The 18,225-nt window shown below is 47.1% G+C and overlaps 1 protein-coding gene across 1 annotated transcript in view; it reads right to left on the reverse strand.

The window, feature by feature from the left end:
- FBXO10 (F-box protein 10) overlaps positions 1-18,225 on the reverse strand; it is a 555,020-nt gene that overhangs the window by 168,596 nt on the left and 368,199 nt on the right. The window contains exons 6-7 of the mRNA XM_085636503.1: positions 5,847-5,917; positions 225-377 (exon numbers count right to left, since the gene is read on the reverse strand). Of these exons, the coding sequence (XP_085492629.1) occupies positions 225-377; positions 5,847-5,917 (224 nt within the window). The remainder of the gene's footprint in view (positions 1-224; positions 378-5,846; positions 5,918-18,225) is intronic.

The raw sequence follows: 18,225 nt of genomic DNA on the forward strand, positions 1-18,225 counted from the left end.
GTGATAGAGGGGGTGAATGAACAGATTGATGAATGTAAGAGGAGTAAACATTCAGAACCTTGATGTGGCACAGTGGTCATCTGAGCAGGCCCTTGATGGTCAGCTTTCGAGCGGCATACTGCATACAGATGTTTACAGAGTTCAGCTATACTAAAAGCACATTAAGTCCAAATCGCATAACATTTCAAGAACAGTATGGCTGGAATGTTTTTTCTGTTTATTACCGTAAATGGTGTTGCCTTCTATTAATCCTTTTCCTCGCTCACCAACCACTACCCCATCGGAGTATCCGAAGCAAATGAGGTTACTTCTCAAGACTGGGTCTCCTCCTCGTCGGATGTCTGCGCCACCCCACTGATTTTCACGGATGACATTTTCTGGTGTGCGGAAGAGAGAAAGAGGTGTATCCTAATCTTAAAACTTTCATCGAATCAAAAACTGGCAAGAAATTAACATACAAAAGAAAATGGTAATGAAAAATAACCTCAGTGTTTATGGCAATCTGTGCCGCTTATCTTCTCCACTCAAGACCCAGGTTTTAGTGTCGAGATTCTGCAGTTCACCTTCCAAACTAACAGGTGATGGCCAATATCAACATTCAGTGGTGCAATAGGCAAGAGATTTGGAAAAGTAGGAAATATATTTCGAGGAATTCAGGAATTCACAAACATCCACAGGAGTACACATAGAAATAAGTGCAAGCCAGTCAGGGATTTCCAGTTCCATTCTTCCTGTGCCAGGCTTACTGCTGGTGATTGTCTGCAAGAGTGACAACCCCCTGGATCTGTCTAGTTTTCTGCATTTGCATACAAAATCGTTTTTCACTCACAAGGAAATATATATATATATATTTTTTATTATTATGAAGCACCATACCCTGCAACCCCAGGAACTATGGGACTTCGCTATTCGTAACAAAATATCATAGCAACAAAGTAGATTTTAAAAACATCCATTTAAAGGTTTATTTACAGCACATACATTGCTAAAGGGACATTATGGTTCTCTACTACAATAACATAGAAACATTTCTTAGAGAAACATACAGAAATTCCCACAAAAACCTTCAGTTCAAGTGGTGGCAGGGGTGGCACCTCCGCTATGGTGTAGGAGCGTCGCCCCACTGCCTTTCCGCACTGTAAAAAAGGTTAAACAAAATTATATTAACCAGAGGTTATTATAATTTTATTTTTCGCTGTTGAGGCAGTTTCGCGGGGCAGCGCAGGTGGGGGGGGGGGGGGGGGGGAGTGGTGGCACTCTAAGTGCCCATGACAATTTGGCCAGCCATCTTGGAAAGTATTCAACCCTTACGAATACTTAAATGGGCTGATTATGGTCAGCTACCCAACCATAACCCATCTGTGCTGTTTACGATCTGTCAAATTTCACCACGGATGTGACATCATATGATCGTGCCATTCGATCTTCTTTCTACCTCCTCTTTTGCCTCCCTAATTTTCACCTCTTCTCCCTCGGTCTACCATCAGTCTCTCTCTTTCTCCATCTATCGCTTTCTTTTCTTTTTTTAAAACAAATTTTATTGTGTCAATTTAGCCATCACCATGCAGAGCCCTGTAATCCAGAGACATCTGCCATATCCTTCATACATGTACATACTGGCAACAGACAATTGTATATTCAAAAACCCTCAACTACCCTTCTCGAATCCCCCCTCCCCCCAACACCCTGTGATTGTACTTCCTCCACCTAGTCCTGCCCTCCCACTTCCATCCATCACGCTCTCCCCTTGCATCGTTCGCACGCCCGCGTTGCCCCCCCATGGCCACTGACTCCCATGTACAGCTACCCCTATGGGTTGATCTCCCTCTCTACCGGGGGCTCCAGCCAAATTCCCCGATAATCTGCCCACCGTTTCCAAATCTTATAATGCTTGCGTGGGCACCCCCTGGCCACAAAGACGGGCTGCTCTAGCCCCATACAAAAATCCAAACCGTTCTTCCATCCTGTCATGGAAGGGGCTCGTGACGCCTTCCACTCCCTTGCAATATCCCGCTTGGCCAGGGTGAACCCCAACAACATAAGATGTTGTTTGTATATGTTACCCCCATGTCCTCCATGACGTGAAGTATAGCCAGGCGCGGCGATCGGGGGAGCTCCCACCCCAGCACTTCCGAGAGGCACGCCAGCACTCCCTTCCAAAACTTATCTAGAGATATGCACTGCCATATAGTGTGGAAGAATGTGCCCTCCTCCCTGCCACACCTCAAACACTCCGGGGATGCAATCAGTCCCGCCCGCCACAACCGCGTTCTCGTGAAATACACCCTGTGGAGGTACTTGAATTGAACCAACCGGAGCCTCATGGCTATTGCGGCACCTCGCGGGGCAGCCAGCGCCTCCCTCCAGTCCTCCTCCTCTAGGGCGCCTACGTCTGCCTCCCAATCCCCCCGAAGTTTGCTCAGCGTGGGGGAACTGTGTGTAACCAGGGATTGATATATCCTGGAAATCTTTTTATCCGGTAGATCCCCCATGAAGACTTTCGCCTCCAGTGGGCTAAAATCGGGAAGCGACTCCAGTCCCACCAAGTCGGGCGATAGGGCGTGCCGGAGCTGGAGATATCTAAAAAATTGCTCTCGCGGCATATGGAACTCCCTCTGTAACTCATGAAAAGATTTTAGTGTCGTCCCTCTTGTTACATCACCCAGTGTTGAGATACCAATATCATCCCATCCCTTGAAGCCCAGTAGTGCCGCCAAATGGGGTAGGCGCCCATTATGCCACAGGGGGGTCTCCTGAGTCAGGGTTTGCCACCATCCCATACGGCGCAAAGCTTGCCTCCAGATTTGAAACACTACCTGTGTGACCGGTGGCAGCGCACCTCTCAACGACGCCGAGTATAGGAGTGTATGCAACGTGTGGCGCCCCATAAGCTGCCGTTCCAGCGCATACGCCGGATCTCCCCTCTCCCCATACCACCATTCGTTAAGAACGAGAAGGTGCGAAGCTTGGTAATATGATAGGATGTCCGAGGTCGCCAGCCCTCCACAGTATGTGGACAGGAAGCACGTTCGTATAGCCACGTGCACTCTACCCCCGTCCCACAAGAATTGCCCTAGCACCGAGTTCACCTGTCTAAACCAACCGGGCTGGATCCTGTATGGGTGGTTCTGTAGCTGATAGAGGAGCCGAGGGAGCGCCACCATCTTAAATATGGCCGATCTCCCATACAGAGTCAAGGGCATACGAGACCAGATTTTAATGTCTGAGTGGACGCGCTCCCACACCGGAGCCACATTCCGCTCCCAGGAGACCGCCGGCACATCCGTCAAGAACACCCCCAGGTACTTCAGTCCCCCCACCGCCGACTGAACTGAGGAAGCCCACGCACCCACTCTTGTGCGCTCTCCCAGCGCCCACAAGGTGGACTTGCGAGGGTTCATATACAAGCCTGACGTTTCCCCAAAAACTTGCATGATGTGCAGAAGCCGCGGCCCCGTCCTGTTCACATCCGTAAGAAAAAGTAGAACATCGTCTGCATATAGCGCAATCCGATCGGACAGACCCGTGGCCCATTCAAATCCCCGGACCTGCGCATCCATGCGTATCCACCTAGCCAATGGCTCCATAGCCAGAGCGAAGATATACGGAGACAAGGGGCACCCCTTCCTTGTACCGCGTCCCAAGGAGAAGGTAAGAGAGGATGCCCCAGCCACCCGCACCGCCGCCGTGAGCTCCGTGTAGAGGAGCGTTATGTATGAGAGAAAGCGAGGACCCAGATTAATTCTACATAGCAATGCGAATAGGTAAACCCAGCTGAGGGAATTGAATGCCCTATCCATATCAGCTAGTAGGCTGCCACTGCCACTGCCACCTGCGCTCTCCGTATGTTGTGTCTAGTTGCCCGCTGGGGCATGAATCCCACCTGGTCTGGGTGCACCAAGGTGGTGATATGTGGCAAAAGACGATTTGCCAATGCTTTCGCCAATATTTTAGCCTCCACATTTAATAGGGAAATGGGGCGATAGGAGGCATGTTGATCCGGGGGTCGACCTGGCTTATAAAAAAACTCCACTTCCGCGTGCCTCCAGTCCGCCGGGAGCACCCCCCTTTCCCTGGCCTCCCCCACGACTGCCCGATAATACGGGGCCACTGGCGTACTGTATCGGCGGAAGAATTCGCTAGGAAACCCATTGGGTCCCGGTGCCTTGCTCGAATTGAGCTCCCCCAACGCCACACCCAGCTCTTCGTCTGTCAAGGGGGCCTCCAACTGGTCCCTCACCTCATCCGACACCCCGATGGGAGGCAAGTCCGCAAGAAACTTATCTATGGTGGCACCCGGTAAACATTCCCGCGGGGCGTACAAGTCTGCAAAGTAGGCAGCAAAGCTCTCAGCTAAAGCCGAGGGATCTGTAATGGGCCTCCCTGCCGAGTCCCGTATGCCCGGTAGTTCCTGGGCATGGAAGGTACCCTGACAGAGACGGTGCAGCATTTTACTGGACTCGTCCCCCCATTGATATACTCGGCTGCGCGTCGCCAGCCAGATCTGCCGTGCCTCATCCAACAACAGGGCAGCCGATGTCTGCTGCGCATATATCCATCTATCTCTTTCGAAACCTTTTTATTGCCCCTAGTCTATCCCTTCCCTCCATTCTCGTCCTTCCAAAATACTCTCACCAGACACATTCTTTTTCTCCTTTCCCACCTCTGCTCTTTCATGCCACGAATTTTCCATCCTTTACAACTTCTTACGTAACCTTCACTTCTCTTGGCCCTCTCCCTCTTTTCTCCCCGTCATCCCCCCACTCCTTCTCCCTGCTATTTACACCCAAATCACCTGCGTATCTAGATTTGCCATCTACCCCGCATACTCCTCTACCTCCAGGTGCCTTCTTTTCTCCCCCCAGCCTGGCAATAACCCTCCCTTCATTCCTATCAAACCTCCTTTCTGTACCCCTACCTTGCATCTTTTTGCTCCTTCACCTCTTCTCCTAATAGTTCCTCTCTGCCTCTTCTTCCTTCCTCTTCTCCAATTTCCTCTGTTTCTCCCTTAAATTTGCCTTTTTCACCTGTCCCACTCCCCTTCTTATTCTCACTTTCTCTTGGTTATCACCAGCCCACCACTCCTCTCTTTCACTCCTCTCTCCAAGCCTTTCTCCTCTGACCCTACCCACTCTTCCCTACTCTCCATCCACTCTCTTGCGCCCTCATTCTCTGCCTTCATCCTTCTTTCCCCTGCGATTTAGTTCCTTTCTCATCTCTCACAAATCTCCCATTCAGCCATCTCCTCTCACTGCCTGCTCTCTGACACCTTTCCTCTCTTACAATCTTTTCTGTCAGTAGGTTCTCTCTTCTTTACGCCCTCCTGATTTAAATCCCCTTCACCGACAAGCCTTATATTGCCCTTTCTCATAACCCTATTATCTTCTCCATCACTGCTTCTCTGTTTCTCCTCCCTCATGGTGGCCTCTCCCTTCTGGCCCAACTGCTTCCTCTGTTTTCAAATATTCCTCCTCCCCACACTTATTTTATCATCTTTCCCGCTCATCCACTGCCTCGTCTCTTTCCCTTCGGATCTCCCTCCACAGCCTATGCCTCTACACCCTTGTCTTCTCATCCTTTCTTGCCCATTCTCTCTCCTTCCCATCTAAACATCCATTCTTCCCTCCTTTTTCTCACCAACCATCTTTCACTTATTTTTCTTATTTCCTCATTCATGCTTTCCGCCTACCCCTCTTCTTTCGTCTCTTTCACAAATTATGAATGGGCGAGCGGGAAGAGGGGTGTATGGAACAAAGCAGTTCCTTATTAAGAAACCGTTACAGACCCCCCCCCCCCCCAAATATGACTGGTCATCACACAGCTAAATCATGCAAATTGTCTCCTACCTGTTATTTGGCCTCTTCCATTCTCATTTACAGCAATGCCTGCAGCAAGCCCTTGAAATATGTGGTTCCCACTACAATAAACAAGAAAAAAACAATGGGTCACACAAACTGCAACAATATGAAACAAAGAAAACAGATCTTTGGTCTCACGATTTAAATTCCAGTTGACATTAAAGGAATTCCACGTTGGTAACTTTAGGAGTAAAAGCTAAAAGAACAAAGAAGACTATTTTCATTCAAACCCTACACACCCTGATCAAGCTTCCATCAATTTATCGTCTCTCAAACACTCTGTGGTGGCTAGTCTTGTGTAGCATGTGTAAAAGAACAGTCCTGTGCACACATACAATTCATTAAATCAAAAATTGACATGAGTAAGTACAATTCAACAAAGAAAACATCCATGTATAAATTAGTAATTCCGTTTAATAAGCATATCCAGCCGACACGTGTTTCATCGTGGGACGTGTAAACCACGACTCTTCAGGGCTGAAGCTAGTGCCAAAATGACAGTAGATACCCTCCACCGGTGATAATTCCAACCCGGTAGGGGACGCAAAATTGTGAGCGAAGGGTCAGTCGATCTGTGCAAATAAGTATCGTCTCTTCAAAATTAAGCAACAAGGATCAAAGATGACTTCATGCCGCCAGTCACGTAAAATTCAGTTATACAAATAAAGTATCCTTAAAGAGTAATTCCAGCTCGTATGTGTCAGGTAACGTATTTGTTAGAACAAGTCTGAGCAAACAATTGTATGTGGAACGAAGTGTCAAAGCGTCCTGGCGGCATCTATTCCGTATGCGAGTAATACGGAATAGATGCCGCCAGGACGCTTTGACACTTCGTTCCACATACAATTGTTTGCTCAGACTTGTTCTAACAAATACGTTACCTGACACATACGAGCTGGAATTACTCTTTAAGGATACTTTATTTGTATAACTGAATTTTACGTGACTGGCGGCATGAAGTCATCTTTGATCCTTGTTGCTTAATTTTGAAGAGACGATACTTATTTGCACAGATCGACTGACCCTTCGCTCACAATTTTGCGTCCCCTACCGGGTTGGAATTATCACCGGTGGAGGGTATCTACTGTCATTTTGGCACTAGCTTCAGCCCTGAAGAGTCGTGGTTTACACGTCCCACGATGAAACACGTGTCGGCTGGATATGCTTATTAAACGGAATTACTAATTTATATATGGATGTTTTCTTTGTTGAATTGTACTTACTCATGTCAATTTTTGATTTAATGAATTGTATGTGTGCACAGGACTGTTCTTTTGCTTAGTTTTAGGTCAAATTTATTTGCCCTATACAATTTGAGGGGTTTAGGGGTCTCCCCTCCCTGTTTTGCACCATACAGATATTCAAGCTCACTGTACCTACGTTTATCTGCAGAGCGCCACTACTTCCTAATTTTTGAATACCCTGTTCTAAAATTTTTGACATTGTGTAGCATGTGTGTCTCTAGGTGATCCAAGTGTCCTGCGTGTCTCTGCGTGATCCAAGTGTCTCTGCTCAGCTATCTGATGATACCCTTTCAGAATACATGTATACCTCAGGAGTTAATCTGTGAACTTGAGCACAGACATTCTGCTGGGTGTTTGCTGCTAATCATCTGGACCCTGTATGAATTGTTGTTCTGCTCTGAAGAAACATCCTTCCTACAGAAGGATCACAGGCTGGTTCTTGAGTGCAGCAGACACCTCTTTTGTAGATGTTCAGTGGTGTTACATATGCACAGCCGACAGCGGCGTGCTCATGGTGGGGTGCGTCCGTTGAAGAGGAAGCATATAGCTGGTCCTCGCGATCAGTGCTAGGTGAGTCTTCTCTTGTGGCATTCGTCAGTGCTGGCATCTCTTCTGTGGCTGGCTGTTGGTCTATTCTGTTGGCCATGTGAAACACCAGCCTGGGAAGACGGCACATAGGACAGAAAGGACAAAAAAGAAAGTGGTTCTTCACATGCCTAAAAGATGCCATTCTTGTGAAAGAGTGGCTTGCCTTATTTCATCCAAGATGGTAGCCTTCTAAGTGTTTGGCGTCTAAAGTTTCAAACCAAGATGCTGTTAATTCTATTTTCCTGTGATACAATGGCCTGCCTGGATCACTATAAGGAGGCTTTACCTTGAGATGGATGTGTTGCAATGCAATAGTGCACCCATTTTTTGCTGCATGCTTTACACAGAAGCTAAAATAAAAGTACTTTACGTACTCGTTAAACTCATAAAGAGCAGCAAAGGAAAACTAACTTGAGCATCCGTTATGGATGGAAATTTCAAACCAGAGCTCCAAAGTAGCTGAACGAACTGTTCTCAACACCTCGCTGCCAGAAGCTTTAAATAGGGAAACTACGGACTGCTTCAGTTTCCTTCTCCATCTTCAAAAGATTGGGATCAAAAACCATTCGACGACAATCATGGTCGGAAGATAAATAGCAACTGGCGTAGCATGCGCGCCTGGCTGATCCTAAATAACTACGCAAAGTATGGACCCCAACCAACTCGGAGTCTCTCTTTTTCTAAGAGTATGAAACACAAACTGATGCAGTATGGCAGGCGGGCAACTAGAGCCAAATTTCGGGGGGGGGCTGAAAAAGATTTCGGGGGGGGGGGGCTAAGTCTTCCAGCCATAGGCAGAATGGCTGTAAGAAGGGGTGGAAACACAAGAAAAGCCTCATTAACGAGTAATTGGTCTTTTAAAGACCCGTGAAGTACTCTGGTGCGGCTGCAATTAGACGGACGCCAGCCCGCGAGGCTGTCTCAGCCGGGCTGTCTCACACGACGGGGGGGGGGGGGCTGAAGCCCGGTGAGCCCAATGGGTGTTGCGCGCCTGCAGGATGGGCTTGGAGGCCAGCTCACACTGGAAGGAAGTGAAACACCCGCCACTAACTGTAGGTTGTGCAACCACTACAGGGAGTCTGTTATTCATACGGTCTGCATATGCCCGGTGTTATTAAAGGAGGGGTGGGTCCTTTTAAATCCCCCTTTTAATTAGTTGAGACTGTTCTTGAAGGCAAACAGAAATGACTTGTTACCAAGCGACGCGTGATTGTAAAGTAGATAGGAACTAAAGGCAAGGCTTTAAGTGGGATGAAAGAAATGGGGGGGGGTCCTCTCAAAGGGGCGTGGCCAATGTAATTAAGGGCGTGGCTTAAAACACAAACTAAAAATCTGTGCTTAGCACAGTGTGCCGTCCGACTTGTATTTTGCTGTTTCTGTCATTGCATCCAGTTATATGATACAAGTAACATCATACCTACAATAAGGCTTTGTAAATGGTTGTTAGTTGCATAACCTAAATAAGCAGCAACTATGGCTTGCATATAATATTGGAAAAGATTCCACTTAAAGCCCTGGTGACACCACAGCTGCTCCCGAGTTTCAAAAAGAGAAGGGAAATCCGGAGAAAAAATTACTTTCTTTAAAGGACTTCCCTTCCCCTAGAACACTCACCTGGCATGACGTCATGTCGTCACTTCTGCACGAGTGAGAAGTGAGCAGTGTGAGCACGCGCACATCCCTGTGCCTGCTGTCACTGCAGTCTGGATAAAAACACAGACCTCCAGTGCCAGGGCACAAAACAGAGCCCGATAGAGACAGGCCCGGTTCTAGCGGGTGGGCCGGGTGGGCCGGGTGGGCCAGGCCCACCCAAACATGAGCCTGGCCCACCCAAGTAGGAGCCTTGGCCCTCGCAGTGAGGGCTTGAAGGCAGGCGCGCAACGCGCTCCCCCCGCCGAGTGTGTCAGCCCGAGCCGAGACAGCTTCCTGGGCGCACACAGACAGTTTTAGAGATTATCGCAGCCGCACCCGAGTACTTCACAGGTCTTTAAAAGACCATTTACATGTTAACGAGGCTTTGTTTATTTTTTCACCCCTTCATCTCCACATGGCGAAAGGCGACAAATCCTTTCTTTGACAATGGTAACCTTTGCCTACTGTTTTGCTGTGTGGATATTTCTTTTTCTATCCAGCGCAGGAGAAAATAAGTTTGTTTATTCCTGTTCACCTTTCCTGACCCCTGCAGCAGCTTATCACATCAGGCTGTGACACAAAGTTGGACTAATGGAGTAGGTATGGAGTAGGTAAGAGAATGTGTTGCAACATTTTTTTCTTTTTAAAACTTGCACAGGCCCAGTAGGACACATACTTCGTGTGTGCTTCATTTAAACAGTTTTTATCATTATCATGGCCGATGCAGGACAACAAGAAGACAATACATACTGCCCAGATAAAGCTGGTGATTAATGATCCAGCTGGAGAGCAATCATTTGTCTGTTAGTAATTTTTAAATGCAGATGAACTGTATTTTATGTGGAAGCTCAGAGGGTTACTGCCTTTGTCACAGAGATCCTTGTGTTACTTGCAGTTCAGAAGTTACAATCCAAACATAGGACAGTGACCAATGAACTGTCATCAAAGAGCTGCATACAAACATGAATGATATAGTTAGAACTTCACTTTTTTTGTTTTGTGATATAGTTAGAACTTCCCCAGTCTTTCATTATTCTAATGTTGCTAAAAAAGAGTATGTTTGGGCAGATATACATTTTTATCAGTAAAGCTGACCCCATGAAATACTATTTAAATCCTAAGGTAGTATTTCCCCAGACCAAACCCTCTTAAAATATACTGCACACCAGTATGGATGACATGTGATTCATACACCTTGTAATCCTCATTGGCTTATGTGACATTCCCTGTAGACTGATTTACATACTTGTATGATGCATTGTCTCTGTATAATGTGTGCGTGGTGTAACGTACTGACACACACTACACTGATATGAGTAGCGCTATACAACAAATGAAATGTATATGAGAGAGGTGCTACATAAAGATGAGGGGCACTGTTGTAGGGTGGCAGTGAGGGAATCCGAGGAGGAGGTAGTGGGAGGGGCTATGGAGCGATGAGGGCACTGTTGGAGGGTGGCAGTGAGGGAATCTGAGGAAGAGGTCATGGGGTGGAGGGGTAGCTAGGGAGAGATGAGGGGCACTGGTGGAGGGTGGTAGTGAGGGAGTCTGAGGAGAAGGTCACGAGGGGGAGGGGCTACAGAGATATAAAGGGCACTGGTGGAGGGTGGCAGTGAGGAAATCCGAGGAGGAGGTCATAAGGGGGATGGGCTATGGGGAGATGAGGGGCACTTGTGGCGTGTGGCAGTGAGGGAATCCGAGGAGGAGGTCAATAGGGGGGGGCATGAAGGGATGAGGGGCACTGTTGGAAGGTGGTAGTAAAGGTATTTACGGAGAAAGAGGTTATTGATGCTGCGACCAAACAGACTTTTGCATCAGCGCTGAAGCCAGCCCTGTCATGGCCTTTCTGTTTTTGTTTATTTAATTAGCAGTCGGGTCTTTAGGGCTACTGTGGAACATACTTTAAAGTACTTACTAATTATATTTACTGCTATATTCAATGTTTTAAGTTTGAAGGTGATTTTACTAATGTTTTTACCGGGAAAAATTAAAGTGGAGCCCGATGGTGCCTGATATGGGGCTGGGGCCCAAGGTCAGCTGTGAGATAAGGTGCACTGGAGAGGAGTAGTGGATAATCAAGTCTGTAAGGGAGTGCGTTGCAGAGTCCGGGGTCAGGTGGAGGTAGTAATGAAGATGGATTCTCCCTGAAGGCTCGCAGAAAGGGAGCCCGAGAAGTGTCACTTGCCTGATACTCCCACCTCAGAAACCTCCTCTTCCCATCAAAGGAACATCAAAGGAACATTTCATGGAAAAAAAACTTTTTGAGAGTGATAATATTTAGAAAGAGATTTGGAAAAGAGTGCGTTTTACTAGGCCTTGTAAGACTAAGAAGAGATAAAGGAGGGCCCTGAAGCAGGCCTGCCTAGACATATATGCAACAAATCGAGCTCGCAGTGGCCCACCCAAATGCACCCTTGGCCCACCCAAATAAAAATTCCTGGAGCTGGCCTGGATAGAGACCTGTTTCGAGACCCCCTTTAAAAACCTGCCGGTGCTCTGCCCCGGTGAGACCCGGCCCACTCAAAGCCCTGACTAAAGGGCAGCGTCTTTTGCCAAACCATGTTGAACTATCTGAGGGGTCCGCAAATCTGTCACCGGTGGCAAAATTAGCTTTGCAACTACCTCTTGCCATGCGACTTGTGAAATTTATGGGGTCCTGTGAGAAGGAAGCTAAGGGTGGCATCTCATGTTAAACCACGTTAAACTTTCAAAGGGTTGGGAAATTTGCCTTAGGGTCTAATATTAGCTCCCCGTTATAGTTGGACAGGTACGTCAGGAACTGAATCGGTGCCCGCCAATACCTGTTGGTCAAAACTGCACTCTGCACTTTACCACTATCCATTTGTTAACATTAGCACTTATTATTTGAGTATCCACTTTTTTTATCAGTCGGTTTGTAGTGTTTTAATCCGTTCAGGAATTGAATTAACCAGAATGTGTATCGTCATTTTGTGTTTTTTTTTTACTTTATATGTATGGTTTTAATTAACTACGGCATGAGATAAATACACTCGAACGTGGTTGAGTACAAAGTCAGTGGTGGTAAGGTAATTGTATTTAGCATGGTTTGCCTGGGACAGGAGCATTGTTTCAAATCTGCCTATGGTTCTTGTGTTTCTGTCTCCTTTGCCTGAACAAGCCGCACACGTGTAGGGCCTTGCTGTTTTGTTTGGATGGCACATGTTTATTGTGCTCAGTGGCACATGTAGTCCATACTACAACAGATACTCCAGAATGGATGCCTATGTGAGGTTGACTTACGTTCTTTTGCCATTTCTGCTCCTGCCAATGCATAATATGCCCTGGCCCAGGGATGCACTGTCGCCCTCTAAGCTGGGAGGGGACTGGAAATAGCTGAAGGGTGTGAGGCTCTGTGCTATGCTAGCTTCATTGCAATCCACACTGTTATGCCAACACACGTGCATTTATTGGCAAGGCAGTGTGCATTTTCCTATGTGTGATGACAATGATGTGTGCAATAGGTTCCTTGTGTGGGGCGAGTGTAGGCTGCACTTGTGAGGGAGTGAGTGTGTTTGGCAAAACCCACTATGACATTCCAGTTTCTATGTTCGATGTACATGATGCTTTTGTGACGATGAGGACAGGCTGCAAAAAACCCAGTCCTGATACACAAGAAGTTCTTGGTGTATAACAGAGTGCGAAATTGCCAGTTTTGCTATGTATGCACTTGATGTCATGTGCACAAAACATGAGTGTATGCTCAGGTAGATAATAACATACTATTGTTGTACGCTTGAGAAAGTACAAGTGGTGTGACGCCCAGTGTCAAGCTCCAGTTACCTACCTTGGGTAATATTCTTACTGTTGGATTCACAGCTTCTGACTGACTTGTTAAGGGACCCTCTCCTCATACATCAGACCTACTCTAGTGGCCTGCCATGGGTTCAAATAACAAATCTGTCGGAAGGAGAATGCATTAGAAGCCTGGCCTTATACCGGAGGTTCTGGTGTTAAAGTTCTAGTCTTTTTCAATCACTATTACCAGAGTGACGTGTAGTTGGGTCTATACCCGTAGGTTAAGCTGGGTACTTTGGATCCAAACTGCTGCAGGCCAGCATCTACTTTGCCTTTACTATTCTGGCTATCTATCATCTAATTTAAGGTCCCCTCGTTGGTTATGAGACTTTAAATTGGCCAAGGCAATAGTTTGGTTCAGCAAGTATGTCACTAAACAACTATGTTAAGGTCCCTGGGGTGTGGCTAACATGGCGGCCGCATTGGACTCTGCTTGAACAAGCTCTGTGCCAGACCCATCCATTATTCCTATGACATTTGCAGCATCCGACCTACTAGAGCACACTCCGGCCAGGAACCGACTTGCCCGATCTTCTCAACGGGGTGAGAGTGCCGCAGGGCGAACTTGAGCCTCCCTACGTGCTGCTACAGAGCAGGGCCCTTGGTGCACATCCTCTGCCATCCCACTGTGGTGCACTCCCATTGCGGGTGTGCGGGGGCTGACTCAGCTTGGCTGCCATTTCCTAGGATTCCGCACCCACGGTCTGGGACGGAGACTGCCGTCACGGGCTCGAGGAGCCTGAAAAAGGCACACAGCCCCCAGGAGACAAATCCACCACTGGAGCTGCGGCACTGAGCCCGCAGCACACCAGGACCGCCCTTATGCCCTGTTGTGCTACGCTGGCCTAAATTGAGACTGGAGGTCGCGCGTACCAGGTGCCACCAGCAAGAGTGTGTGCCTTCAACGGGTCATTTTGCGGACGCTGCGGCCTGCCCATGGTTGCCCGCAAATTACTGGAAGTGCAGGTACTTGCTGGGGATGCGTTATTGCTTCCCGCTGTTATTGCTTCCCCCCACACATCAGCATACTGTGGCTTGCATCTCTTGGGTACCCTACTGCTGCGAGCTCCCCCTGGGCGTGAACACTGCATGCTGAGTACCGAGCCAGCTTATAAGGCACACACCTAGCTGCTGATTCTGGATATAACCTGTTCTTAGCCTACTGACACTGCTATTCTACCATCCCAGGGCATTCTCACGTTGCCAACTAGCCAGTGTAATCACAACTGCTCCTGCAGGACCCAAAGGGTGCCTTGGACTGTGAACAGCCGTGAACTGCAGTGCCCTGGCTTTACAGCATGTGCCACCCACGCACGTTGCCATGAGTAGCTGGCGCATCTTGGAGCATCACCGCTAACTATATCACACCATCTCCTGCCTGAAGTTAGCGAGCCACATCGGAAATCATTCGTGGCACTGGGCATGTGACTGGAAGCACAACACTGGCTGCATCACAGACTCTCATTGTCACAGTTCCCTCTGTAACGCAGTGCGCCTTTCTTCTACGCACACTTCATAGGTACGTTCCCACCTTTTTGCTGCCCAGCAGTGATGCTCTCCTCCGTTATGCCTGACCTGGGATGACCTGTTGTACGGGAGGGCCCGGGGTTCCAGTTGGGTTGCCCACCGCACCGGATTGAACGGGCGGACACATCTACCTTCTCAAGTGGGCCTCACTGTGGGCCGCATCGTGGGCACGACTTCCTCAGTACTAACCGCACATGCCCAGTGTTCTTAGAAACCCACATTACCACAGACTGTGTGAACCTGGCATGACCTACCTCCTACTTTTTGCTTTCATTGCACCGTGTCAGGAAAAACCAGGACTGCCAAATTGCAGATCGCGGCGCTCCACACCACGGAGCCACCCCAATGCCCGCTGAAACCACGATGGGTGCCTTGCAGCACCTGAAATTTACCCTGTGCAAACATTTGGAACAATCTAAGAAATTGTTGCACACCATCCTTGACACTAAAAAGTTACGAAAGTTGACGCTGTATACCTGGATGTAAACTAGGTGAGTGGGTGTCTGAATGGCTGTATGAGTGTGTGACTGGCTGTGTAAGTGGCTGTATGGGCGAGTGAGTGGCTGTGTGAGTGAGTGTTTGGTTAAGTGAGTTGGTGTGTGAGTGTTATTGGAGAGTGAGTGTCTGTGTGAATGTCAGTATGGGCGAGTGAGAAGATATGGGAGTGCCAGTGTGGGTGTGTGAATTGTTATGTAAGTGGTTGTGCGAGTGAGTGACTGAGTGAGTGAGTGCTTTTATGGGTGAGTGTGTTGCTGTGCTGAGAGGATATGGCTGTATAGGTGAATATGTCTGTATGTGAGTAGCTGTGAGTACATGGCTGGGTGAGTGAGTTTGGGTTTGTGAGTGGCTCCATGGAGGAGTAAGTGGCTGTGTGAGTACTTGTATGGTTTTATGAATAAGTATGTGAGTGGCTGTGTGGGTATGTGAGCGGGTGTATGAGAGGTTGTATAGGGGTGTTAGTGGTTCTGTAGATGATGCTATCAGCGATGTCATTTGAGATGTCATCAGTGATGTCACTGACCATGTCATGAGTGATGTAATATGTGAGGGCATAAGAAGTGCATTGCGGCCGTAGTGGGCATGGGTGGGGGTGGGGTGGGGACGGGATGGGTCAGCCAAGCACTTTGCCTGGGCCGGTTGTGGTTCCCAGACCGGCCCTGATTGCGGAGCACAATTTATAGTTACCTCGGGTAACTAGAACTGCTGAATTTCAATGGTTTTGTACGAGTGAAGCCTAACTATAACGCCCTGTAACCTTTGGTTTTTTCAGTGAATTTCCATGTTTGTTTAAATGCTAATTCCTAACTATAACGGCCCTGTAACCTTTGTTTTTTTCAATGAATTCCTATGTTTTTTACAATTCTATTTCCTAACTATAACATTCCTGTAACCTTTTTTTTAAGTAAACCTATATATATATATATGCTTAATGCTTACATTTAAGATGTAACCAATACCCACCCTAAAAATGCCCACCCTAAACCCTTTATAGAAAAACATTTCACTTATATATATATATATATACTTACCCAATACTTACATCTAAAATGCATATGCCTTTACCATTCATGCCTTTACAACAAAATTTGTTGTAAAGGCATACGTGGTAAAGGCATATGCTTTGTAAGACCCTTCGTTGTAAAGGTAATGCTTGGTAATGGTAAATGCATGGTAACGGCCACGTTGTAACGGCAATGCGTGGTAACAGCCGATTTATAACAGCTGTTTCCCCCATTGAATGGGAGCCGAGTCCCTTAAAGGTGGGGGTAGCCACTAGCAGTGTGATGGAGGAGCAACTCTAGCGACTGCGCAAGCAGAGGCTGAAGCAACGCTGGGTAAACACGAATACAATCGGAGCATGGCTCAATTACACTCGGAAGTGGAACGCTCGGGAAGGTTATTGCCATGGCTCATGAAGGAAGACCACCAATGCGCCCCGATTGGGGCACTCCGTCTGGATGGCATGATTATCACCTCACAGCTGGCCATTAATGCTGCCATCTGTGAGTATTACCAGGGGTTATACGCTGTGCCTTCTCTCCCTGCGTTGGAGCACATCCGCTGTCCATTGGTGGCTAGACTGAACCCATTACAGAGAGTGATAAGCTTGATGAGCCCCTACAACTAGAAGAAATACGAGCGGCCATTTTGCAAATAGCCCAGAATAAGACTCCAGGCACCGACAGATTGCCGATCGAGTACTATGCCACCTTTCGTACTCAAATGGTTCACCATTTACTAGACGTGTTTACTGAATCCAGAAGCTGGGAACTCTCTGGGCCTCGCTGTGTGAGGCCCTGATCGCCGTTCTCCACGAGCCAGACAGTAAACCCTCTGTTCGCTCTTACCGCCCTCTCTCATTGTTTTGAGAAAACGAAGCAGAAGGGCACGATCATGTGTCCATGACAAACAACCAGTGTGGGTGGGCACAAATGCATAAGTTATCATCACATACATCATCAATAGTGAGATGGAAACTCTTAGGTATGCAATAACAATCTGGCATTTACAGATATTAGTGTCAATCTATCAATCAAATCAACTTTATTCGGATGGCACGCAGCCATAAAAGTATGAAATAAAAATGAACCAATCTAAAACCAGAGACCAATCAGAAGACTACTCATATATATGCAATTGTTATGATTCAAAACAGCCTGCGTATAACATCTATAAGAAGGCTTACTTAAAGTGCTATGTGCTTTAGGACACTAAAACAGTACATTAATCTGATTTTCACCCTTACGAATTAAAATTCTGCCTTATAAATTAAAAAAACAGCAGCTTAGACTAAGTGCATTAAGTGTATGGAGCATGTTCAGCCCTTAAAAATAGGATTACATAAAAACATGTTTCATCATCACACATTTGTTTTAGAAAGAGTAATGACTAAGTACAGTGTGCCAAATTTCTGGACTTAATAAAAGGTATTACAAACATTTTAGCATCTTTCTGATAAAAGCCACAGAAAAAAGTAAAATGAAGCACTGAATGTTTACAAATATTATTACATAGGCAAACAAGCGATTCTAAACTGTGCTGAAAACACAGGAAAGCAAAGTAGGTATTTTATTGCCTCTGCCCAAAAGCAGAACAGTAAATAGCATTCCTGCTTTCCTCTCCCGGTATACAAGTAATTGCTGAGGGTATTGTCGTGGTTCACTGAGAGATCAGTTGAAATGGAGGTTTTTGAAATTTCCGTGCTTAACCTTTTCTCCCGGGCGAGAGTTAGCAATAAAAATCGAACTTGCTTCCTGCCCAGAGTGGCACGTTTCAGCGTTAGTAATTGCTGGGGAAGCTCAATGGAAACAAAGGATTTTTGTACAAATGCTAGCCACAGAATATCAACATCTTTATCACAGACCAAACAATCTTTATATGGCTCTCGTTATTCCAAATCGAAAGCCATAGCAAGGGGGCGGGGGGAATTTAACTATATCGCATATATAGCTTAGTCCCATCTCGTTGCGGCAGATCAGGAGAGATGATGATAGGGGCACAGATAACAGCTTACGACAGAAGCAGTTTTCTTCGGATTGGATAGCTGATGAGTCAAATGT

The sequence above is a fragment of the Triturus cristatus genome, chromosome 2_1 (genome assembly GCF_964204655.1).
Source record: "Triturus cristatus chromosome 2_1, aTriCri1.1, whole genome shotgun sequence".
Classification (NCBI taxonomy): Eukaryota; Metazoa; Chordata; class Amphibia; order Caudata; family Salamandridae; genus Triturus; species Triturus cristatus.